The sequence below is a fragment of the Geotrypetes seraphini genome, chromosome 2 (assembly GCF_902459505.1).
Source record: "Geotrypetes seraphini chromosome 2, aGeoSer1.1, whole genome shotgun sequence".
NCBI classification, from domain to species: domain Eukaryota; kingdom Metazoa; phylum Chordata; class Amphibia; order Gymnophiona; family Dermophiidae; genus Geotrypetes; species Geotrypetes seraphini.
This window is the reverse complement of record NC_047085.1, coordinates 7,905,892-7,931,262: the sequence shown is the minus strand read 5'-3', so window position 1 is coordinate 7,931,262 and position 25,371 is coordinate 7,905,892. Positions and strand designations below refer to the sequence as shown.

General features: G+C 46.2%; 1 protein-coding gene across 2 annotated transcripts in view; it reads left to right on the top strand.

Moving 5' to 3' along the window:
* The first annotated feature begins 331 nt into the window (after positions 1 to 331).
* The window catches only part of NRBP2 (nuclear receptor binding protein 2), a 127,730-nt gene continuing 102,690 nt past the window's right edge, over positions 332 to 25,371 (top strand). The window contains exons 1-2 of one of the 2 annotated variants that reach the window (XM_033933298.1): positions 332 to 487; positions 21,979 to 22,101. In XM_033933298.1, the coding sequence (XP_033789189.1) occupies positions 374 to 487; positions 21,979 to 22,101 (237 nt within the window). In that variant the 5' untranslated portion in view covers positions 332 to 373. Of the gene's footprint in view, positions 488 to 19,157; positions 19,285 to 21,978; positions 22,102 to 25,371 lie in introns of those variants that run through there. The other variant, XM_033933299.1, reaches the window with a different exon arrangement.

Sequence of the window (25,371 nt, the reverse complement as noted above, 5' to 3'; positions counted from 1 at the left end):
GTTTTGGGATCCAGGTGTGTCTGTTATTGGGGTGTCGGTGTCAGTTATTTGGGGTCCGGGTGTGTCTGTGGTTTGGGGATCCTGGTGTGTCTGTTATTGGGGGGTCGGTGTCAGTTATTTGGGGATCCGGGTGTGTCTGTGGTTTGGGGATCCAGGTTGTGTCCTTATTTGGGGTCCGGGTGTGTCCTGTATTTGGGGCGTGCTCTCTTGCCACCGCGATCTCCCTTCTCAGTGCCGTTTGCAGCATTCCTGTGGGCTGTGGCGTGTCCGCTGCTCGGGGAGGGTGGGGTTGCGGTGCAGCTGCTGGAAGGAGGGAGGGAGGGGCCGTCGCTCTTACGGGCGATCGCAGACCGAGCGGCCGCTGTCGGTGCCCATGTCGTCGGCGGCGAAGAAGCGAGGCAGCCGGGCGAAGGACGAGGAGAGCGAGGATGAGTGCGAGGGGCTGGAGGAGAGCCCGTGTGGGCGCTGGCAGAAACGCAAGGAGCAGGCAAGTGGGCGCCCGGCTGCAGCTCCCTCCGGAGCTGCCACAGAGAGAGCTTATTTTATTAATTTGGGTGTTTAATCGCTGTCGAGCAAATCACCTGCTACTTCGTGATCTGGGGGTGCTTCTGGGCTGATCGTCATCAGAGGCACCGTTTTGCATTAAGCTCCTGACTTTCGAGTATTTCCCCATCCCCAGAGCACTTGCAGGAGCTCAGAATGAAACCTCAAAGCACAGTTCCTAATTCACCTTGAAAAAGACAGCAGCCAAATAATTTCACTTAGGACAGCACACAGAGTTTGCAGGAATGCTCACAGGTACACTGTGTAAGGGGCTGGGGGGGAGGGAGTAAAGGTCCCAGCCTTCAACTCAACTCCCCCTCCCCTCTGCCATATTCACTGCTGCCTTCCCATAAAACAGAAAAGGTGGGTGGACCCATTGCCTGTACATCAGCGTCTCCAACTCCAACCCTTTGCAGGGCCACATTTTGGACGTGTAGGTACTTGGAGAGTCACAGAAAAAATAGTTTGCATGAGGTAAAACTCGGTATAGTTTATATATCTTTCCTTAATTGCTTCTGATAATTTCAGCTATATACAGCTGAAAACAAGATTTTGGAACAACTATTTTGAGGCCCTCGGTATTATAAAGAACTAGTGTTTAAGCCCGTTACATTAACGGGTGCTAGACTATATGTCTGTCTTTCTTTCTGTCTCTCTCCCTCCCGCTGTCTGTCTATCTTTCTTTCTTTCTGTCTCTCTCCTTGGCCGCTGTCTGTCTGTCTTTCTTTCTGTCTCTCTCCCTGGCCCCTGTCTGTCTGTCTTTCTTTCCTTCTGTCTCTCTCCCTGGCCCCCTGTCTGCCTTTCTTTCTGTCTCTCTCCTTGGCCCGCTGTCTGTCTGTCTTTCTTTATGTCTCTCTCCTTGGCCGCTGTCTGTCTGTCTCTCTCCCTGGCCCCCTGTCTGTCATTCTTTCTTTTTGTCTCTCTCCCTGGCCGCTGTCTGTCTGTGTTTCTTTCCTTCTGTCTCTCTCCCTGCCCACTGTCTTTCTGTGTGGCTGTCTTTCGTTCTTGTGCGCTGAGACGCTTCAGCTCCAGCCCCCTTCTCCCACCTACCCTTAAATCACTCCTTTTGCCTCCTCCCCAGCCTGAACAACCGCCAACAGTCCGGATGCTGAGCGTCAGTATGCTTGCTTCCGTTATTTTTGTGCTCTCCATGGTCCTGTTAGATGGAGTGAAGGCAGGAGGGGGAGTCGCCGCCGCAGTCCCCACCTCTGTGCATCCATGCTTAAAGTGCCTCCGCATGCGCAGTAGAAGGAGCCAGTCTCGCCGAGGGTGGGCAATGGGGAAACCGCCTCTGGCTCCTTCTACTGCGCATGCGGAGGCACTTTAAGCATGGACGCACGGAGGTGGCATGGCACAGAAGCACGGATCAAGGACACACGAAGATTGAAGTGCACATGTGTGCTAAGGGTTTTATTATAGCAGATGATTCTTTATGGACAACTTGTGCCTTAAGTGTCCCAGTCTCACCTCCTCCAGCACCAGACACACGCACAAGCTGTACTGCCTCCAGTGGTTACCTTACGTTCTGGAACGTTGCCCGCGTTGTACGCGAATGTGCTCTTCACTCCACCTCACAATCGCGTACAGACACAGGAAAGCGCTTGCGTGTGGTTACAGCGACCACCAGACACTTAAGGCACACATTTTCCATAAAGAATCATTCTTTATAATACCGAGGGCCTCAAAATAGTACCTGGCGGGCTGCATGTGGCTCGTGGGCCGCGGGTTTTAGACCACTGCTCTATGTGCACCACAGCCACCTTTACTGGTCCCACTCCCCCCAGACAGGAATTCTACATCTGAGAGGCTAGACCAGCAGAGCTAGCAGTGGTGCACACGGAGACAATTGATCCCTGCCTCTTTCCTGCATCCCAGGAAGTAGCAGCCCTGAAGACAGCAGGAGGCAGAGAAAACAAAAAATGCCAGTCTGAGGGAGGGGAACAGAGGATGTCAGACTAAAGAGAGAAGAGAGAAAACCAGACGATGCTGCATGGGTGTGGGGAACAGAAGATGCAGGGGGTAGGAATGATTCCGGGTCATGGAAGAGAAATACAAAGGGGATATGGTGACTTGGGGTGGGAGTGGACACAGGAGGGGGAGTAGGATGACAGAAGTGACACACTGGCTTGGGGTGGGAAAAGGAAGGGATGCTGAGGACATGGTAGATGTAAATAGAGTAACAAGAGATGCTGGACACAGGGGAAGTAGGAAAACAGGGATGATGGTGGATGGGGGGGTAAGGAGACATAAGGGCAATGCTGAACAGAAGGGGAAGTGAGAGGGAGGGCATACTGGGTGGAAGGGGAGAGAGAGGGAAAAGTTAGTGAAAGACTAGGGAATTAGGGGAAGAGAAATGACAAGACTGGGATGAGAGAAAGAGACTGATGAGTAGATAGTAAGAAAGACAGAAAATGAAATGGAAGAAACAAATCAATGTCAGATGGATGCAAGAAGAAAAAATAGCAAATAGACAGGAGACCCTGGAAAGAGAGTTAAAAAGAAGACAGGAAAGCAGTAACCAATGTCCGCTACCAAAATTAAACAGCAGACAACATGTATTTGTATGAAAAATGATTTGGGGGTTAATATTCAAAGCGATTTAACTGACCACAAACAGCTCCTCACCAGTTAAATCACCTGTTTGGGGCAAACTGCTCATTTTCAGCAGTGCTGCTGAAAATAACCAGTTCGCACCAAACTGAAAACCTGTAGCTAGTTTAGGGCCCCTTTTACAAAGCCGCGGTAGCGATTTCTGCCCAGCAAATGCGACGCAGCCCATTCAGTCCCCATGGGCTGCATCACACTTGCCGCACCGGGTCTCGCTGCTGCAGCTCGTAAAAGGGGTTCTAAGTGCTGAAAATCACGCTTAAGTGACTTAGCAAAACTGGGAATTCGGTGCTGGAACCTGGACTTGACCCGGCATTGACTTTCTGGGTTTGACACCGGCTGCAGTCGGCAAAACGATGATCGCTGCCCGCAGAATAGCGGACTCTTTATTTGTAACGTAGGATAAAGTAGGGTGTAACATCTGTTGAAAAGTTTAATAAACAGAAATAAAACCAAAAACTGGAAAATAAGATGAAACTTTTTTTATTGAACTGCTGTAAATACATTTATGACTGGGGCGATGGATGAAGGATGGAGTCAAAGCAGTATAAAAACATATCACCTTATTTCCTGTTTTTCAAATGTATTTATTAATTTTTAAGTTATTGAGTGTAATATGTCAGTTTTTATTTCTTTTAAAATTTTCTACACTGCTTAAAACCTAACGGTTTACAAAAAGAACACACATAATAACGTAACATAATAACAAACTTCTAGACCACATAACCATGCACGAATGTCTGGGGCGGTACTTGGAGAGACCTCCCAGGAATGGGACTTGGGAGTTCTGATCGACAAGTCGATGAAGCCATCCACGCAATGTGCAGTGGTGGCAAAAAGGGCGAGCAGAATGCTAGGAATGATAAAGAAGGGGATCACGAACAGATCAGAGAAGGTTATCATGCCGCTGTACCGGACCATGGTGCACCCTCACTTGGAGTACTGTGTCCAGCACTGGTTGCCGTACACGAAGAAGGACACGGTACTACTCGAAAGGGTCCAGAGAAGAGTGACTAAAATGGTTAAGGGGCTGGAGGAGTTGCCGTACATTGAGAGATTGGAGAAACTGGGCCTCTTCTCCCTTGAAAAGAGGAGACTGAGAGGGGACATGATAGAAACATTCAAGGTACTGAAGGGGATAGACTTAGTAGATAAGGACACTCCCTCTCTAAGGTAGGGAGAACAAGAGGGCACTCTCTAAAGTTAAAAGGGGATAGATTTCGTACAAACGTAAGGAAGTTCTTCTTCATCCAGAGAGTGGTAGAAAACTGGAACGCTCTTCCGGAGTCTGTCATAGGGGAAAACACTCTCCAGGGACTAAAGACAAAGTAGATAAAGACAGGTTGTTCACCCTCTCCAAGGTAGAGAGAACGAGGGAGCACTCTCTAAAGTTGAAAGGGGATAGATTCCGTACAAACGTAAGGAAGTTCTTCATCCAGAGAGTGGTAGAAAACTGGAACGCTCTTCCGGAGACTGTTGTAGGGGAAAACACCCTCCAGGGATTCAAGACAAAGTAGATAAAGACAGGTTGTTCACCCTCTCCAAGGTAGAGAGAACGAGGGAGCACTCTCTAAAGTTGAAAGGGGATAGATTCCGTACAAACGTAAGGAAGTTCTTCTTCACCCAAAGAGTGGTAGAAAACTGGAATGCTCTTCTGGAGTCTGTCATAGGGGAAAACACCCTCCAGGGACTAAAGATAAAGTAGATAAAGACAGGTTGTTCACCCTCTCCAAGGTAGAGAGAACGAGGGAGCACTCTCTAAAGTTGAAAGGGGATAGATTCCGTACAAACGTAAGGAAGTTCTTCATCCAGAGAGTGGTAGAAAACTGGAACGCTCTTCCGGAGTCTGTCATAGGGGAAAACACCCTCCAGGGATTCAAGACAAAGTTAGACAAGTTCCTGCTGAACCGGAACGTACACAGGTAGGGCTAGTCTCAGTTAGGGCGCTGGTCTTTGACCTAAGGGCCGCCGTGTGAGCGGGCTGCTGGACACAATGGACCACTAGTCTGACCCAACAGCGTCAATTCTTATGTTCTTATGTAACCATAAGTTCTATGCGGTTTACAAAAACTTATACTAAAGAAAAAAACAAGTATTTTATGAAAAGAGCAGAAACAGTTAATTTGTCATGATACGCAAGAGTATGATCAACCCGTAAGCGAAGGAAACACAAACAGAACGTGTGATCTTCTATTATTCTTCCATGGTAGAATATCAAATCTGTCAACTAAGTCCAAAAGCTATTTAATAATACAAACATCCTAACTTAAAGATTATTCGAGCCTCGACCAGAAGCCAGTGCATTTCAATGTAATAAGGCGTGGCATGATCAAACTTCCTCAGAAGAATCTTACCAAGGACAATCTGGCTTTTTAAATAGACTATATTACAATAGTCCAATAGACCCAAAAGTAATGATTGAACAAGAATTTTGAAGGCAGCAGTCTCAAAATAAGGTCTAATAGTAGGTAGCTTTCTGGACATAATAATACATAATACGTTGACTCATTACAATTATCTACATCACCTAAACAGAACCTCTCCAAACACTCTGGTTCTTTTCAAAATGCCCTCTGAAATCCTAAACGAGCAGAATTTGTAATTTCAGGACCTTTATTCTAATATGTCCCCCCCCCCCCCCCGAACCTCTGAACAAACTGTATATTGTAATTTTCATTTTTTTCTGAAAGCTGCAACTTTTCTTACAGGTCGGCTCCAAAATTCTTAGCAAACAGTATATTTTGTAATTTCGATTTCTCAAGTCCCTGTACTCTGTACTCCTTCTACATATTGTAAATTGCTGAATGTCCAGCTGTCTTGAATGTAAACCGCCTAGAAGTCGCAAGATTGTGGTGGTATAGAAGAATAAAGTTATTATTATTATTATTATTATTAAAACTAGTAAAACTTCAGTAAAATAGAGTATCAGAAACTGACCTTCAGTAAAATACTCGATGAAGTTATACGGAAATACTTTTAAAACCAATAGGAGGAAATTTTTTTTTCATTCAGAGAATAGTTAAACTCTGGAGCGTGTTGCCAGAGGATGTGGTAAGAGCGGATAGCGAAGCTGGTTTTAAGAAAGGTTTGGACAAGTTCCTGGAGGAAAAGTCCATAGTCTGTAATTGAGAAAGACATGGGGGAAGCCACTGCTTGCCCTGGATCGGTAGCATGGAATGTTGCTACTCTTTGGGATTCCGGAATCCTTATATTCTTTCAGATTCTGTATGAAATGTTGCTACTCTGGGGATTCTAGAATCTTGTTACTCTCTGGGATTCTGGAATCTTGCTATTCTTTAGGATTCTGTATGGAATGTTGTCACTCTTTGGGATTCTAGAATCTTGTTACTCTCTGGGATTCCGGAATCTTGCTATTCTTTAGGATTCTGTATGGAATGTTGCTACTCTGGGGATTCTAGAATCTTGTTACTCTCTGGGATTCCGGAATCTTGCTATTCTTTAGGATTCTGTATGGAATGTTGTCACTCTTTGGGATTCTAGAATCTTGTTACTCTCTGGGATTCCAGAATCTTGCTATTCTTTAGGATTCTGTATGGAATGTTGCTACTCCTTGGGTTTTGGCCAGGTACTAGGGTCCTGGATTGGCCACTGTGAGAACGGGCTACTGGGCTTGATGGACCTTTGGTTCTGACTCAGTAAGGCTATTTTTATGTTCTAAAATAGGCTCTCGAAATCTAACCTAGTCAAAAGCTCTCCCAAACAGATATGTTTTTAATTGCTTCTTAAAAGACATCTTGTTCTTACAGCTGAATCACTCTTTTTATATCTCGGGCCTGGCTTCTTGGAGTTTCAGCTTTCTTTGTGGTTCGTAGTTCCTTTTATTCTCTACTTGGTGAGTGAGAGTATATCGGTCTTCTGCATCCAGGAGGTGGTGCCCACTGCGATGTTTCTTAGGTTATGTGGTTGTGTTATTTGGAATCAGTGTGACTCCTAGATGATTTGCGCTCTTAAGGTGAGGTAGATCAGCTCTACAGGTCCTGAGTAACTTTTATAAGGTTTCCGTTACTTTACAATCTGCCTTGTACATACTATATTCTCTTCTGTATCCATAGAAACAAGGGTTCCTAATAATTTCTAGCAGGTTTTCCTGGATCTCTCACTTCCCTCCTGAAGCTGAGGTTCTCTGTCCCTCAGACAGAGCATGAAATGAGTGCGCTGGTGCTTAGAGTAGAAAGAGACAGGGCCAGCCTCTGCGACTGCTGCTGAATCACTGTGACTCGTGGATTTCCTGCCTCTCCCAGTTCCATTTTTACCCTCCCAGGACCTTTTCTCGGGTCACAAGATGAAAGCCTTGGACTGTACCATTGTGGTGGGAGGGCTACAGCAAATGGTTCAATCCAGTCATTACACTTTAGAATTCCACTAGGCCCTCCAGTGAGAGGAGCTTCCCCTGACCTAAGCACACCCCAGAAGTATTTCTTAATTTGGTATGAGGTAAGCCTGTTCTAAAGGTGAAGGGGACTACTCAATACCAGGGTAATGTTCATCTTTATATTCACTGGGTCTTTATTTACCTTTTTTACTAAACAAGAAGGGCGTAGCTGTTTATAGCCCAAAATAAAGGAAATGGGGAATGCCAAAAATCAGAATGAGAAACAGTCACACAATGTTGCTTTTCTTTGGGATTCTTTCAGGCACTTGGGATCTGACTTGGCCACTGTTGGAAACAGGAAACTGGGCTCGATGGATCTTTGGTCTGTAGGCAATTCTTATGCTCTTATGTGAGCTCTTATGACATCACTGCTGAGGTTGGATCTTAGGCATTGGTGGAATGAGGCATTATGACATCACAATCTCAGCTCTGGAATGTTGCTACTCTTTGGGTCAATCTAAAAATTTGTTTTGGGGGGGGAGTTTCCTTCTTTTTCTTAGCTATTTCTGGGCAAGAATCCAAAGCTCTGCCCGGTCCTGTTCTTAGGTTCCAACTCCTGAAGTCTCCGTCCAAGCTCACTCCAGCCCATCTACACTCTCCCAGCCATTGAAGCCCTCCCCAGCCATAGACCGTGCAAGGCTGCCCAGTACTGGGTGAGAGGGTGAATTCTTTTTGTTTCAGAAGCCGGGGATGCAGTGAGAGCTGCGGAGAAAGGGTTAACCATAGGCAAGTCAGAAAATCCCATTTTCAGTGATGTACCACCCTTAGGAAAATAACCTTGATTTCTATGGAAGCTGATATATACTGGTACCAAGGCCTGGGGCAGCTTTAAATTATCAGTGAGCTCTCTATAAATAACCTTGAGGGTAAATATTGACTGAAAATCGTTCCCCAGTAATATTCACGCATAACCATCTGCAGTTGTGCCTGTTCTTCCGAGGGCAAGCAGCAATGCTGAAGCAGGTACAGAGTGCCACCGGCGTATTCAGAGCTAAGCTTTATGCGCCACTGGGGCACAGAAATAGCACCAGCAAGTCAAGACTTCTTTGGAAACAACACAGATCCTGAGCTTAGCTATAATCTACAGGTACTCTTAACCAGGAAGGAAATGCCACTCACAGGGGCCAACTGTTGAATTTCAATGCTATTCATAATATCCGGAAAATCTTTACCTACTTCCTTGGCAGTATCCAGAAGTGTGGAGGCAACCCAGGGGTGGAGTGGAAGTGCCAGTCCTGGGATTAACTACAGTATTTGGGTAAGATATAAGAAATGCCATACTGGGACAGACCGAAGGTCTATCAAGCTAATCCAGGTGCCAAGTACCTGGCAGAAACCCAAAGAGTAGCAACATTCCAGTGCTGAGACTGTGATGTCATAATACCTCATTCCACCAATGCCTAAGAGCCAAAATCATCGGTGATGTCACAATGGCTGGCTTGTCCTATACTTGGCTTACATAAGAACATAAGAATAGCCATACTGGGACAGACCGAAGGTCCATCAAGCCCAGTATCCTGTTTGCAACAGTGGCCAACTCATGTCCCAAGTACCAGACAGAAACCCAAAGAGTAACAACATTCCAGAGCTGAGACTGTGATGTCATAATGCCTCATTGCACCAATGCCTAAGAGCCAAACTCATCAGTGATATCACTGTGGCTCGATTGTCCTATATTCGGCTCACATAAGAAATGCCATACTGTGTCAGACTGGTAGCCCATCTTCATGGTGGCCAATCCAGGTCACTGGTACCTGGCAAAACCCCAAAAAGTAGCAACATTTCATGCTACTGATCCAGGACATTCAATGGCTTCCCCCATGTCTTTCTCAATAACAGACAATGGACTTTGCCTCCAGGAACTTGTCCAAATCTTTCTTAAAACCAGCCAAGTGAGGAGTTGAACTAGAAAGAGATTCACCCAAGGCAGTGCATCGGTGGTACAGCTTGATATAAACAATTTCACTGTAGAAACAGCATAACAACAGTAAAAATCATTCACAGTTAAATCAATGAAGGTAATAAACATGGAGGCAGACAAATAAAATGCTAGTAATGTTTCTCCCCTCCAGAAGATATCAATATTTAAGTCTCCTCTGAAAGAGCAGATTTGGGTTGTTTTTCTCTGAAACTGGCCCAGTTTTTCTATGTCCTTTTGCAGACAGGGACTTGGTACTCCAGCCAATGTCCCATGCACAGAGGCACCTTCATCTCCAAGTACCACTTTGACTCTCACGGGCCGCATCGAGGTGGAAGAAGACATCTTCTTCTTCAAGGGTCCCGTGGCAACAAGGGGGCATTCGTGGAAAATCAGGGGCGGGAAACTGCACAGTGACACTAGGAAGTTCTTCTTCACTGAAAGGGTGGTTGATAGCTGGAATAGTCTTCCACTTCAGGTTATTGAGGCCAGCAGTGTGCTAGATTTTAAGGCCAGATGGGATAGACATGTGGGATCTATCCGCAAAGATAGATAGGGAGGGTCACTGGAGTGGGCAGATTTGATGGGCCGTGGCCCTTATCTGCCGTCTATTTCTATGTTTCTATGAACTGGAAGGATGTGATAGAGCCATACAAACACCTCAAATGTACAAACAACCCACAAAATACAAATCTGTTTAAGTGGAAGGAAGTTGTAGAACAAAAAACCACCAGGGTGTGAAGAGAGATTCTGGAAGAGCCTTAGGAAATATTTCATGACAAACAGGATGGTGGAAGCTTGAATACCATCTCCCCAGGGAGGCTGAGCACAGAGGCAGCATCATAAACCAAGAGAACATGAAATAAACAGAGAGGATCCTTAGCTGGGGTGGGGAGGAGTGAGGGGTAAAGCCTTGGGATATGCACAGGGGATCCTTGGCTGGGGGGAGTGAGGGTTAAATTCTGGGAGAAGCACAGGGGATCCTTAGCTGGGGGGGGGGGGGAGCCATCAATGTTCATATAATTACATGAAGTATCTTTCCACAGGTGTAAGACGCATAGGAGGAAATATTTTTTCACTGAACAAATAGTTAGGGTCTGGAACACGTTGCCAGAGGATATAGTAACATTGGTTGTTGTAGCTGGGTGGAAATTGCTGCTTTTTGACACCAAACATTTCAAGAGATACGCAGGAGCGGGCGATGAAGCCTTGACTAATATTAAATGTAAACTTACATAATTTAACACGCAGCGAGACCCGGAAACCTGCAACAAGCACAATGCCAGCTGCGGAAACCCTGAGAGAACATCTAACCCAGCTCCACGGGGAGAACATCTTTCAACCTACCAGAGACTTTTCACAACAAAATTTAAATTTCTGGCCAACTGACTTTCCCGCCAAAATTCAAATTGGTGGACTGCCCTGTTCCCAATCAGGTCAGTGAACCCACTATTTCCAAAGTAACACTGCAGACTTCAGAGCATATCCTGAAGAAAGCCACAGCATGGTGGCTGAAACGTTGGTTTCTACCTGACAAAGACAAAGTGAGACCTGGAAACCCTGAGAGAACATCTAACCCAGCTCCACGGGAAGAACATCTTTCAACCTACAAGAGACTTTTCCATTCTATGGACTTTCACAACAAAATTCAAATTTCTGACCAACTGATTTTCCCACCAAAATTCAAATTGGTGGACTGCCCTGTTCCCAATCAGGTCAGTGAACCCACTATTTCCAAAGTCACACTGCAGACTTCAGAGCATATCCTGAAGAAAGCCACAGCATAGTGGCTGAAACGTTGGTTTCTACCTGACAAAGACACAGTGAGACCTGGAAACCCTGAGAGAACATCTAACCCAGCTCCACGGGAAGAACATCTTTCAACCTACAAGAGACTTTTCCATTCTATGGACTTTCACAACAAAATTCAAATTTCTGACCAACTGATTTTCCCGCCAAAATTCAAATTGGTGGACTGCCCTGTTTCCCAATCAGGTCAGTGAACCCACTATTTCCAAAGTCACACTGCAGACTTCAGAGCATATCCTGAAGAAAGCCACAGCATGGTGGCTGAAACGTTGGTTTCTACCTGACAAAGACACAGTGAGACCTGGAAACCCTGAGAGAACATCTAACCCAGCTCCACGGGAAGAACATCTTTCAACCTACAAGAGACTTTTCCATTCTATGGACTTTCACAACAAAATTCAAATTTCTGACCAACTGATTTTCCCGCCAAAATTCAAATTGGTGGACTGCCCTGTTCCCAATCAGGTCAGTGAACCCACTATTTCCAAAGTCACACTGCAGACTTCAGAGCATATCCTGAAGAAAGCCACAGCATGGTGGCTGAAACGTTGGTTTCTACCTGACAAAGATGCAGCGAGACCCGGAAACCCTGAGAGAACATCTAACCCAGCTCCATGGGGAGAACATCTTTAAACCTACCACAATAAAATTCAAATTTCTGACCAACTGACTTTCCCGCCAAAATTCAAATTGGTGGAATGCCCTGTTCCCACTGAAGTAAAGGCTGCTTTGTTTACCTCATTGGAATAACTACAAGACGGCATTGTATCTTCCAAAACAGACAATATTCGTTTATTGTTAGTATAAAAACTTACAGTATTACAGCAGCAGAGACATATCTGAAAAATGTATTGTCAGTTCAGAATATGCAATGAAGAGAAGAACTTGCACCCTTATGCTTAGCAGGGGGCTAGCAGATCCCCGTAGCATAAGTAAGTGAATCTCTCTGGCTCTACCTAAAATACACGTGGTTTTTATACAGAGCAATTCTTCCTTTGTTCCAAAAAAGTCCATCCCCGAATTCTGGTTATGTAATTCCCTATTGGTACATAAAATAATGTAAATCTAACTCCTCCTCTCAGTCCACGCCTCTCTCACCTCCACACACACACACACACCCTCCCAGTAGGGGGGGGGGGCCTTGCAGAAACAGAGAACTCTTGGTGAACTTTCTTCTTTCAGCACTGAGACATGTAGATGCTAATTAGTGGTTTTACAATTCTGTGCATATTCGGGATGGCGTCCTTGTATGATGAAAGTTGGCAAAGGTGACCTCTCAACAATCCAGCTGCTTGGTTCCCATAGCTTGGTTCAGAGACAGGGAGCAAATGTTTTGGTACCAAGTTCTTTCATCTCGCTACACCCACATGAGCAGGGATCCTTGCTCATTATAAAGGTTTTATGGCTTTCCAGGGTGCCTGGCATATGAAGTCATACAGCACTGATAACAGTTCAGCAGAACCTTGGATAGATATCCTCCCAGCAGGGAATGGAAACAAAAACATTGTTAGCATTGCAAAGGCTGCAGATGTTTACAGACAGCAAGGTACAGGCTGGGCCTGGCTATGGGAAAATATAGGTCTGTAGTGTCCAGCATACACAAGTGAGAATATAGGTCTGTAGTGTCCAGTTGAATCATCTGTATGTCCAGGTTATCCAATGTCACCACTCAGGTCAGTGAACCCACTATTTCTACCTGACAAAGACGAAGCGAGACCCAGAAACCTGCAACAAGTGTTTATTTTTCTTTACAATTTTTTTTTCATATTAAGAGCTAATTAGCATTTGAAATTTGTATACAGAGGTTTTTTCCATGTGTGATAATGAACTGAATAGTCACTCAGTTAGAAGCATTGGAACGACGGGAGTGTGTGCACATGGCTTTTCCTCCTTATGTTTTTCTTTTCCACATTTTAAAGATGCTATAAGTGAGAATGAACAGTTTTTATTGTTAGATTTTTGTTCGATTTCGTGGACATTAATACTGTAATGTTTGCCAACTTTGTCATGATTTATCAGAGCAAGCCAGTGAAAGCAGAACTATCTTTGACCCCAATGCATTATACATGTATGACATCCCCTGCACATTCCTGTGTTGGAGGAGGGAGATTCCTAGCTGTTCAGCTGTGCTACTGATTCCATCTGTGACTTCTGAATGTCCCGCCCTTTCCTCAGTGGACTACCCAGGGCACCAGCTAGTTCAGAGATGATCCTGAAAGGGGAAGAGACGGAGTATGCCAAGGGTAGCAGGGTAGATACCCCTACCCCTGATGCATGGCAGGAAGTTGAGACCCAAGGATGAGACTGGACTATCCTGAGATTGGCAGGGGAGAAAGCTGGCAGCTGGGACTTGGGAGATAACCTCAGAGGAGTAGAAGAATGGCCATCAAGTAGTCTGATTGGGGTGATTCCTTTTATTCCTGTATAGTACAGTTGAAGGCTGTATGAACCCAACAGGGTTTTATAGTGTGAAACATCCCTGGACCTTACACGCCATTTTCCAGTTGAGATTTTCACTGAAAGAGTGGTTGATCGCTGGAATAGTCTTCCACTACAGATGATTGAGGCCAGCAGCGTGCCTGATTTTAAGGCCAAATGGGATCGGCACATGGGATCTCTTCACAGGGCAAAGGTAGGGGAGGGACATTAAGGTGGGCAGACTAGATGGGCTGTGGGCCCTTATCTGCCGTCTATTTCTATGTTTCTATGTAGATTCAACTTTACTCGCAGCATCTCCATGCTCCTTTCTACAACTCTGAGAAACTTTAGTGCCACCGCTCCTGAGGAAGGAGGCAAGATCCTCCGAAACGGAGCTCTATAGAGCCATTATGCGGGTAGCACGAATGACGGAATATCTGATAAACAACATGTTATTGCGTTTCTTTGTGAGATAAGTACCTTCCTTTACTATTCAAGAGTATTGAATTGTTTGGATGCAACATTTTGGGAAGTTGGATTCCTCTATTGATTATGGAACACTGTAGCAACTGAGAGATCTTCTTTATCATTTATTATTATTTAGAGTGTGAATTTTCACTTAGTTTTGAACATGTTTTGGGCACATAAGGTCCAGGGATGTTTCACGCTATAAAACCCTGTTGGGTTCATACAGCCTTCAACTCTACTATATAGGCTTATCCTGAAATATGAGTTGTGTAAACTGAGGACCTACCTACTATAGAAACCTGATGGCAGATAAAGGCCAAATGGCCCATCCAGAGCATCCACTATCTCCTCCTCTCCCTATTGGCCAAGGCTCTTAACATTTGCATCTCCTCTTCCTATAGGCTAAGGCTCTTTACACTTGCATTGTGAGGTCATAGAGCTTTATGGTTAGAGAAAAATATTAACCTGATGGCAGATAAAGGCCAAATGGCCCATCCAGAGCATCCATTATCTCTTCCTCTGTCTAAGAGATCCCACGTGACTATCCCACGCTTTCTATACCGTTCTCCCAGGGGAGCTCAAAAGTTCTTAATTTTCCCTGGACCTCTGTCCACTATCACTCAGTAACATGCACTCATTGATTAAATACCGTTTCCATATTGTAAATCATACGCTGGTCTTTGCCTCTGATCCTTTTTGACTTTTCTCAGGTGTGGATTCTGGGTAATCCTGGTCCTTTTACTTTAAATGTGGCCCACTTCCCTCCATATTAGTCTCGTCTCCAAGAGATTTCCTCTTTCTTCTCGTGTTAAGCTCTATTTGGGGCTCTCACACATTACTCTTTTGCTTGTGACTCAGTTTTTCCTTGGTTTTAGACAGTACAAAAAGGATGGGTTAAAAAAAACCCCAAAACTCTGTATTCACACTCATTTCCTGAAAGAGAAGCTCAAGGGAAATTTGTTCACAAGATTATAAAATGCAGGTCCAAATCCTGAGCCAAAAGAAAAACACACTTCTCAACAGCAAATTCAAAGTAAATCCCTGCTGCCACTTAAGAGTAACTGCCTTTTATATACAGTCATAGGTGCCAGTGCTGTGAGTGCTCGTGCACCCCCCAATATTTTGGGGACCTCACGTGACATGTTACCCTTGGCCCCACGGCTTTAGGGGGCTTCCTGAAGGCCGGCATGTTTCCCCCTTCTCTCCACCATTGTCCAGCATCCCCCTGGTCTCCCGGTCTCACTTTAAAAATTACGGCCTGCAGAGGATCACCAGTGCTGTAATGATTCTAGCAGGCTGCACGTTCCCAGACCAAAACATGACTTTATGTCAGAAGAGGGGCGGGACTGTGGCAGAAGGAATGTGCAGCAGAGGCCGCCGGTAGCCTGCTAGAATCGCTAAAGCACCAGCAATCATCTGCAGGCCGTAATTAGTTTTTAAAATGAGACCAGGAGGCCGGGGGATGCCGGGCGACGGTGCCTCTGGGGGGCTCCCTGGTGTAGCTATTTGGAGTACACGGAGGGAGGGAGTCCAAAGAGAGGGGTATATTCTGGATTGAGGGTGGGGGAGGGAGGGGAAGGGGAAGAAACAGGAAAGGGAGAGAGATGGTGGACAATAGGAGGGAGGGAGGGAAAAGAAAGGGAGAGAAGTTGGACCCAAGGGGTGATGTGGAGGGAGGGGGGATAGAGATACTGGATAGGAGGGTAGTTGGGAAGAGAAAGGGAGAGATGGTGGATCTAGGGATGGTGGGATCCTGTGCTCAGCCGCTCTTTCACTCTTCAGGCTTGAATGAAGTAAACACACTGCCTTCCATGGCTGGAAGCTTTCCCTCTGCTACTGCTTCCTGGCCTAGGAATCCTGGATTTTCCTTTTGGAAAATCTGGACCCCCCCTAGCCCCGCCTCCGCCCTAATCCCACTCCCAACACCACCCTAGCCCCGCCCCCGCTGCCTACTCTTGTCGGGCAGGAAGTCTGCGCTTGCACGGACACTACGTGATGATGTTACTTGGATGCGTGTGTGCACGTGATGGCCGTGCATCCTACCCAACACAGCTTTTCAAAACCTGGACAAACTGCTGGGTTTTGAAAAGCTGTCCGTGGAAATCCGGACGTCTGGTAACCCTATCCTGGCCCCACTTAGGTTACAGGCTCTCCACTCGTGGGTTGAAGTCAGGGACTGGAGAATCCTTGTCCCCCATATGCTGCTCATGGGCCAAAGCTGGGAACTGGAGAATCTTCATCCCTCAGATTTCCTTCTGGGCATTGTACCCTGTCTTGCACTGCTGGTTCACAGTCTCTCTTCAGATGCTTGTTGTTACTTTGCTGTGGTTGGGATGTGTGCTATTTTCTGATTGCCTGGCTACTGGCCTAACAAGAGTCTGTTGCAAAAGAGTCATTTTGTCTGAACAAGGCTATTCTGAGAGACTCCTTTGCCTCATTCATTTGCTCTTTTATTTCCTTGATTCAAAAGATTTAGAGCAGAAGTTTGGATCTGGCAGCAATGAAGAAGTTCCAGGCCAAAACCCAGAGTCTGAATTTTCCCAGTGAAATCTAATCAGGGCATTGAGATCATGTGCAGTGAAAGATCAGCTCTCAGCCCGAGACCCGCTGTAAGATGAAGAGACTTGCCCATAAAGATAAAGAGCATGAGCGAGAGAGATTAAATGGCAGAAAGAGAGAGCGAGAGACGAGGGGAGGGGAGGCAGGGACAGAAACAGAGCCAAAGAGCAAAAAAGATGAAGGAAGAGGAGACGGTGACCCGTCAAATGCGCATAGGACAATTACGCCCCAATATTTGCGCACACGGACAAATGCACGCACCAGCGGTGACCACCCCAAAAGGATACTATTATGCTTTTTTGAGGGTTACAAAGTAACCCTCTTTTATGAGGGGGGATCCCCCCCTCCCACTACACTCAAAGATTCACTTCCTATCTAGTGCTAGAGTTAGCTTTACATCATACCTGGACTTCAGCAAAGCATTCGATAGCGTACCACACCGCAGGTTGCTGAGCAAGATGAGTTCTATGGGATTGGGCGATACATTGACGAAATGGGTTGGGAACTGGCTTGGAGGTAGGCTTCAGAGGTTAGTGGTGAACGGCACCCCCTCCGAAATGATGGAGGTAATCAGTGGAGTGCCGCATGGCTCGGTCCTGGGCCCGATCCTTTTCAACATCTTTATAAGAGACTTAGCGGAAGGGCTGCGAGGTAAAATGACATTATTCGCCGATGACGCCAAACTGGGCAATGTAGTGGGCAAAAGCACAACGGACATAGATTCATTGCCCGACAACATGATGCATGACCTACTACTACTGGAACGCTGGTCTAGGTCCTGGCAACTCAGCTTCAATGCCAAAAAATGCAAAGTCATGCACCTGGGCAGCCAAAATCCATGCAAGACTTACACCCTTAATGGCGAGATCCTAACAAGAACTGAAGCAGAACGAGACTTAGGGGTGATCGTCAGTGAGAACATGAAGACTGCCAATCAAGTGGAGCAAGCTTCATCCAAGGCAAGGCAAATTATAGGTTGCATACGCAGGAGTTTCGTCAGCCGTAAGCCTGAAGTCATTATGCCATTATATAGATCCATGGTGAGTCCCCACCTGGAGTACTGTGTACAGTTCTGGAGGCCGCATTACCGCAAAGATGTGCGGAGACTTGAGTCGGTCCAGAGAATGGCCACCAGGATGGTCTCGGGACTCAAGGATCTCCCGTACGAGGAACGGCTGGATAAATTAAAAGCTATACTCACTCGAGGAACGCAGAGAGAGGGGTGACATGATCGAGACATTTAAGTATCTCACGGGCCGCATCGTAGGTGGAAGAAGATATCTTCTTTTTCAAGGGTCCAGCGGCAACAAGGGGGCATCCGTGGAAAATCAGGGGCGGGAAACTGCACGGGGACTCCAGGAAATTCTTTTTCACTGAAAGGGTGGTTGATCGCTGGAATAGTCTTCCACATCAGGTTATTGAGGCCAGCAGTGTGCCTGATTTTAAGGCCAAATGGGACAGACACGTGGGATCTATTCACAGAGAAAGGTAGGGGAGGGTCTTTGGGGTGGGCAGACTAGATGGGCCGTGGCCCTTATCTGCCGTCTATTTCTATGTTTCTATGAACCCTTTTAGCGGATATCTGGAAGGCCCTGATTTGCTCAGACTCCTCAGACCCCATCCCTTGGGGCCCAAGGGACGGGGCCTGAGGAGTCTGAGCAAATCAGGGCCTTCCAAATATCTTTGATGGGCTGCAATTGTCGTACGTGTACTTATCCGTGCATGCAATTGTCAGGGCGCAAATTGAAGAAAAGAGATGGTGAAAGAAGAGTGAAAGATTAAACGAGATGTTAAGACTAAAGGGGGGGGGGAAGAAAAAGAAAGAAGAGACAGAGTCAAGAAGGATGATGGACAGAATAAAAGATAGAAGGGGAGGGAAACAGAAGCTCACTGTAGAACAGGGGTGTCAAAGTCCCTCCTCGAGGGCCGCAATCCAGTCGGGTCTTCAGGATTTCCCCAATGAATATGCATGAGATCTATTAGCATACAATGAAAGCAGTGCATGCAAATAGATCTCATGCATATTCATTGGGGAAATCCTGAAAACCCAAATGGATTGCGGCCCTCAAGGAGGGACTTTGACACCCCTGACGTAGAAGGTGTTGTCTGCATTTCTCTCAGTTCTGTATATTTTCTGTTCTGCTTCCCTTCTCTCAGTCTTTGCCAAGAATTGCTCATTGTTTTATTTTTAACAGGATTTGTCAAAAGAAAAGTAGCTACCTCCCTTTTCCTCTGTAGCTTTTTTCCACTTACTTTTCGTTCTCCTTTATACCATCTTTTCTTTCCTACCCTCTCTTGTTCCTTCACCTCTTCTCCTTTTCTCACCTCTTATTCCCCTCCCAACTTTCTATTCTCGTTTGTTACTTCTTCATCCATTTCTCATATTGTACTTCATTCTCTCTCTCTTTCCCATTTATCCTAGCCTCCTTCCTTCACTCATACTTTTTCTCCGTGTCTGATTTCCAGGTTTCCCAAATTTTAGGAGTCATTAATGGCATTCTAGTAAAAAGTCTTTTGTTAGACTGAATGGCCCCTGCCCATATGTTACTATCTGGAGCCATCCCCCAGGGTCAGATTTCTTTATATAATATCCAGGATCCTTTGGCTTGCACTCTAGACACAGCCAACACACTAGTAATGTAATGCTAATACTTGTTTGCTTTTTGACCGTGCACCACACTTTGGGTAAAAGGTTTCAATGTATTGACTACAATGACTCCCAGATCTTTTTCTTGGAACGCTGACCCCTAAGGTAGACCCTAGGATCTGGCTAGAAGAGGCTTGAATACCTGAATATGTATACCCTAGATGAGAGAAGGGATAGAGAAGATATGATACAGGCAGTTTAAATACTTGAAAGGTATTAATCTAAAAACAAATCTCTTCAAGAAAATGAGAAAACGATAACACCAGAGGACATAAGATGAGGATTGTGGGGAGGTCTTGCGAGAGTGGATGGATGCCTGAAATGTCCTCCCTGGAGAAGTGGTAGAGGCAAAACCAGTGATGCAAGGTCAAAAATGCAATTTGATAGACACAAAGGATCCTTGAATAAACAGAGGATCTGTACGATATAAAATTCTACAGAAGCATAGCTAGAAACATAGAAACATAGAAAGATGACGGCATATAAGGGCCATAGCCCATCAAGTCTGCCCACACTATTTACCCACCCTCTTGAGTCTACTGACCCCCTAAAGAATAATTGTAATTATACTGTCACTCTACTGACCCGCTCATTCAGTCCTAGTGACCCTATCCCTTGGCATGACCTCGTAGGGATCCCACATAGGTATCCCATTTGTTCTTGAAGTCTGAGATGCTGCGTGCCTCGACCACCTGCACTGGAAGCTCGTTCCAATGCTCAATCACTCTCTCCATGAAGAAGTATTTCCTGGTGTCTCCACGAAACTTCCCTCCCCTGAGCTTGAGCGGATGTCCTCTTGTGGTCGAGGGTCCCCTGAGAAGAAAGATATCATCTTCCACCTCTACCCGTCCCGTGATGTACTTCATTTAAATGGCAGCCCCAGCAGGGGAGCTGATACCAGATGGAATTGTATGATCTGGGTCCAGTGTGTGGAAAAACAGATTGTGATAGGCTTTAACTTAGCATGGATGGTGACTCCAGTAGTGGAGCCCTGTGGCCGATGCCAGGCAAACATCTATGGCCTATGTCCCATGTGCAGCAATATGGATCTGAGTGGAGGTCTTGCCTATCTCAGGGGAGAGGGGAAAGACATCTTATAATGGAACTTAGCAAGTAAAATGGATAATTACTGGATTGTGGGTTCAACATTGCCTTGAGAATGAATGTGACTTTGGCAGACTGGATGGACCACACAGGTCTTTATCTACTCTTTGTTGTGATTTGGAAGACATTTTGACTATACGTCTATCCAGAGGGTGAAGGGGATAAAATGGTCTGGCTTAGAATACCGTGTTTCCCCCATTATAGGACCTCCTCCTGGACCAATCAGGCCTTAGGCATAGCGGGTCCGCCCATCCCCACTAATCCTAAGGCCTGATTGGCCAAGGTGCCTAGCCTGGGCCAATCAGGCCTTAGATTTAGCAGGGATGTGCCGGGAAGGGGCGTTCTGTCTCATTTCCACGAGGCAGACCCGTCGGCTGGACGGCAGCAAGACCCGTCCAGCTGACCAACATTGAAAGGTTAGTTGGGGGAGGGAGATTAGTTGGGGCGGGGGGTCGTTGGGCTTTCCGGCAGGAGGAGTTGGGCATCCTCCTGTCGGCGATTACGAGTTTGGGGGGGAGGGGGTTCCGGGGTTCCGACAGGAGGAGTTGGGCATCCTCCTGTCGGCGATTACGAGTTTGGGGGGGAGGGGGTTCCAGGGTTCCGACAGGAGGAGTTGGGCATCCTCCTGTCGGCGATTATGAGTTTGGGGGGGGGGGGGGTTCCGGGGTTCCGACAGGAGGAGTTGGGCATCCTCCTGTCGCCGATTACGAGTTTGGGGGGGAGGGGGTTCCGGGGTTCCGACAGGAGGAGTTGGGCATCCTCCTGTCGGCGATTACGAGTTTGGGGGGGGGGGGGGCTCAGGGTTCCGACAGGAGGAGTTAGGCATTCTCCTGTCGGTGATGGGACAGGCGGCCGCAACAACCGCGGCCGCTATACATATTGCAGCAGGGAGATCCCTTGCTGCCATAAGTATAGCGGCCGCGTCTAATTTAACCCGATTCTCTAAAGACGCCGGTTACAGAATTGGCGTTTAGTATAGGACGCCTCTCCCGGGCGGCCTGCCTGGGGAGCATTTTTTTTTAAAAAACGTGCATCCCGATTGGCTGATTAGACAGCTGTAGGACGTCTACAGCTGCCTAAAATCGGGACGCACTTTTGGAGAATCAGGGCCTTAAATGTTTTTCTGGTTTGTGATACAGTTTTTTCTGGTTTGTGATGACCTGTACCATATACAGGTAATAAATGTCTTTTTTTCAGCAATAAATGTGTACTGTATTCTTCTTCATGGAAAAATAAGACATCCCCCTGAAAATAAGACCTTGTGCATATTTTGGAGTTTTTAAAAATATAAGACAGTGTCATATATTCGGGGAAACAGGGTAGCATGTCCAGATTCTTTAATGTTATTTTGTTTGTGTTTGCAATCTTCAATAAGAAAGATTTAAGAGAAAGTAGCCATAGGTAAAATGCAAATCCCTTTGGTTGTACAACAGAAACGTCTAGAGATGGTTCTCCTCTCCATCGGCATCCTTTGTGCTTCATGAGACGTCTTTTTTTTCTCTTGTAATGCAGGTGAACCAGGGAAGCATGCCAAGAATCGAGAGCACCTACCTAGCCATGGACACTGAGGAAGGAGTGGAAGTGGTGTGGAATGAGCTGCACTTCCCAGACAAGAAGATCTTTAAAGCACATGAGGTAACCAAAAGTGACACGAGTCGTGGCCCAAGAATAAAGACCTGCAGATGAAGGACCGGCTTAGTCAGTGGCCAACCAGTGGCGTGGCGAGGGTAGGAGGCACCCAGGGCAATAACCTCCCTTACCCTTTTCTCAGCCTCCACTGCGCTTACCCCTTCCCCATACCTCTTTAACTTCCCATCTCCAACTTGCTTCCCATGCTGGTCTTGGCTCTCCCTCTGACATCACTTCCTGGTTCCATGACCAGGAAGTGACATCAGAGGGAGAGCCAAGACTGGCGCGAGCAGCAGGTATGAGGTGGGGAAGTGAAAGCACGCACACTGCAGGGGAGGGGTGGGAAGGATGGCACCTGGAGCGGACCACCTCCCTCCCCTTACTATACCTCTGAGACCAACACCTTGTAGTGTAAAACTCGATGGTCAGCAGACTGCGAACTGAACTGGAGCTAAGATTCTCAGTATTAGCAGTCACACTATGTCATCCGAGGCTTGGCACTCCTCTCCACGTTACCGAATGACTTCCACTTAAACTCTGATTGTTAAGTCTTGTACTCGTCATTCCTTGCAGAGCCTCCTCTTGCCTTAAACTTCCAGCTCTTGTGCTTACCACTGCCACCAGTAGGTGTGGATGTCCTAGGACCTGCATGCTGCGGCTTAGTTGATTGCTGGGTCTCATCGGGACTCCTGTAGTGAGGGCCATACCCTCCGAGATAAAGCTCTGAAGGAGCAAGTCCACCAGCCCCTGTCTTTCTCCTGGCTGGAATGCAACGTTCTCTCTTCAGCCAGCAGCACTCTGACCTCCACCCCACCCCACCACCACTACCAAAGGTCACCCTTATGATTAACCTCTGCCATGTAACATTTTCTACCACCAGGAACTCTGTCTGCGCATAATGGAGCTACCTTCACCCTAGACACACTCGGACCCTGATGCACAAAAGCTTTCCGTGGTAGAAAGACTTACTGCCATGGAAGCTCTTCTTCCGATCCTCATAGCAGCTACTGAGAACCCTATGCAAATGCATCACAAGAAGCTCATAGTAGTATTTAAATGAGCTCTCCTTCTGATGCACAACAGGGAAACCCCCCCTTCCCCTTTAGGGTCATCATTTTCTGGCAACTCTTGAGTTGCTGGTAGCTGTGGTGCACACAACACCCACCCAACAACAGCATCCATTCAAAAAACATTTATAGGGCCGGCAGGGAGAGCAGGGGCTGCTGGCGCAGCTGTGAACAGCTTTTCCTTTTTTAAGCAGGGTGCAGCTGTTGTGCACTCACACAACAGAGAAATACGATGGCAGATGCCCATCCACAGCATTCACCATCTCCTCGCACAACAGCTGCAAATTAAATGTCCTGAAAAGGACAGTCATAAAGCAAACGCATCGTTAAAAAGCATTGAATTTATCTAATGTGCAGATCTCTCGTAAGTATGCCTGGTGCTGAATTCCAGAGCGTGGGAGCCATAACAGAGAAAATATTATTGCGCATAGTATTGGTGGTCTAAGCTGAAAGGAAGGAAATAAATAAAGCCGATATGGTTCTCCAAACTAGTGGTGGAGAAAATAAAGGCAAAAGAGTTGGCATTCCACAAATATAAAAAAACCCAAGAAGAGGAGTATAGAAAGGACTACCGGGTGAAACTGAAAGAAGCCAAGAGGGAGATACGTCTGGTGAAAGCGCAGGCGGAAGTTAGGACCCAAAGTGGTGAACTGGGTCAGAAACTGGCTGTTGGACAGACGTCAGAGGGTGGTGGTTAATGGAAGTCGCTCGAAGGAAGGAAAGGTGACTAGTGGAGTCCCTCAGGGTTCGGTGCTGGGGCCAATCCTGTTCAATATGTATGTAAGTGACATTGCTGAAGGGTTAGAAGGAAAAGTGTGCCTTTTTGCAGATGATACCAAGATTTGTAACAGAGTAGACACCAAAGAGGGAGTGGAAAATATGAAAAAGGATCTGCAAAAGTTAGAGGAATGGTCTAATGCCTGGCAACTAAAATTCAATGCAAAGAAATGCAGAGTAATGCATTTGGGGATTAATAATAGGAAGGAACCGTATATGCTGGGAGGAGAGAAGCTGATATGCACGGACGGAGAGAGGGACCTTGGGGTGATAGTGTCCGAAGATCTAAAGGCGAAAAAACAGTGTGATAAGGCAGTGGCTGCTGCCAGAAGGATTCTGGGCTGTATAAAGAGAGGCGTAGTCAGTAGAAGGAAGAAGGTGTTGATGCCCCTGTACAGGTCATTGGTAAGGCCCCACTTGGAGTATTGTGTTCAGTTTTGGAGACCGTATCTGGCGAAAGACGTAAGAAGACTTGAGGCGGTCCAGAGGAGGGCGACGAAAATGATAGGAGGCTTGCGCCAGAAGACGTATGAGAAGAGACTGGAAGCCCTGAATATTTATACCCTAGAGGAAAGGAGAGACAGGGGAGATATGATTCAGACGTTCAAATACTTGAAAGGTATTAACGTAGAACATAATCTTTTCCAGAGAAAGGATAATGGTAAAACCAGAGGATATAATTTGAGGTTGAGGGGTGATAGACTCAAGAGCAATGTAATAAAATTCTTCTTTACGGAGAGGGTGGTGGATGCCTGGAATGCGCTTCCGAGAGAGGTGATGGAGATGAAAGCAATGACGGAATTCAAAAAAGCGTGGGATGAACACAGAGGATCTAGAATTAGAAAATAATGATAAATATTGAAGAAAATAAATATTGAAAATAAATATTGAAGAAAATAATGATAAATATTGAAGTACTGGGCAGACTTGCATGGTCTGTGTCTATATATGGCCATTTGGTGAAGAATGGGCTGGGGAAGTCTTCAATGGCTGGGAGGATGTAGATGCACTGGAGTGCGCTTTGACGGAGACTTCAGTAGTTGGAACCTAAGAACAGTACCAGGCAGAACTTTGGATTCTTGGCCAGAAATAGCTAAGAAGAAGAAGAAAAAAAAAAAACCCAACAAATTTTTAGATTGAATCAGGTTGGGCAGACTAGATGGACCATTTGAGTTTTTATCTGCCATCAGATACTATGTTATGCCCTATGACAAAGACCAAGCACCATTTTAGTAGCCTTCCTCTGGACTGACTCCATCCTTTTTATATCTTTTTGAAGGTGCGGCCTCTAGAATTGTACACAATATTCTACATGAGGTTTCACCAAAGCCTTATACAGGGGCATCAATACCTCCTTTTTCCTACTGGCCATACCTCTCCCTATGCACCCTAGCTTCCTTTTAGTTTTCACCATCACAGTTTCAACCTGTTA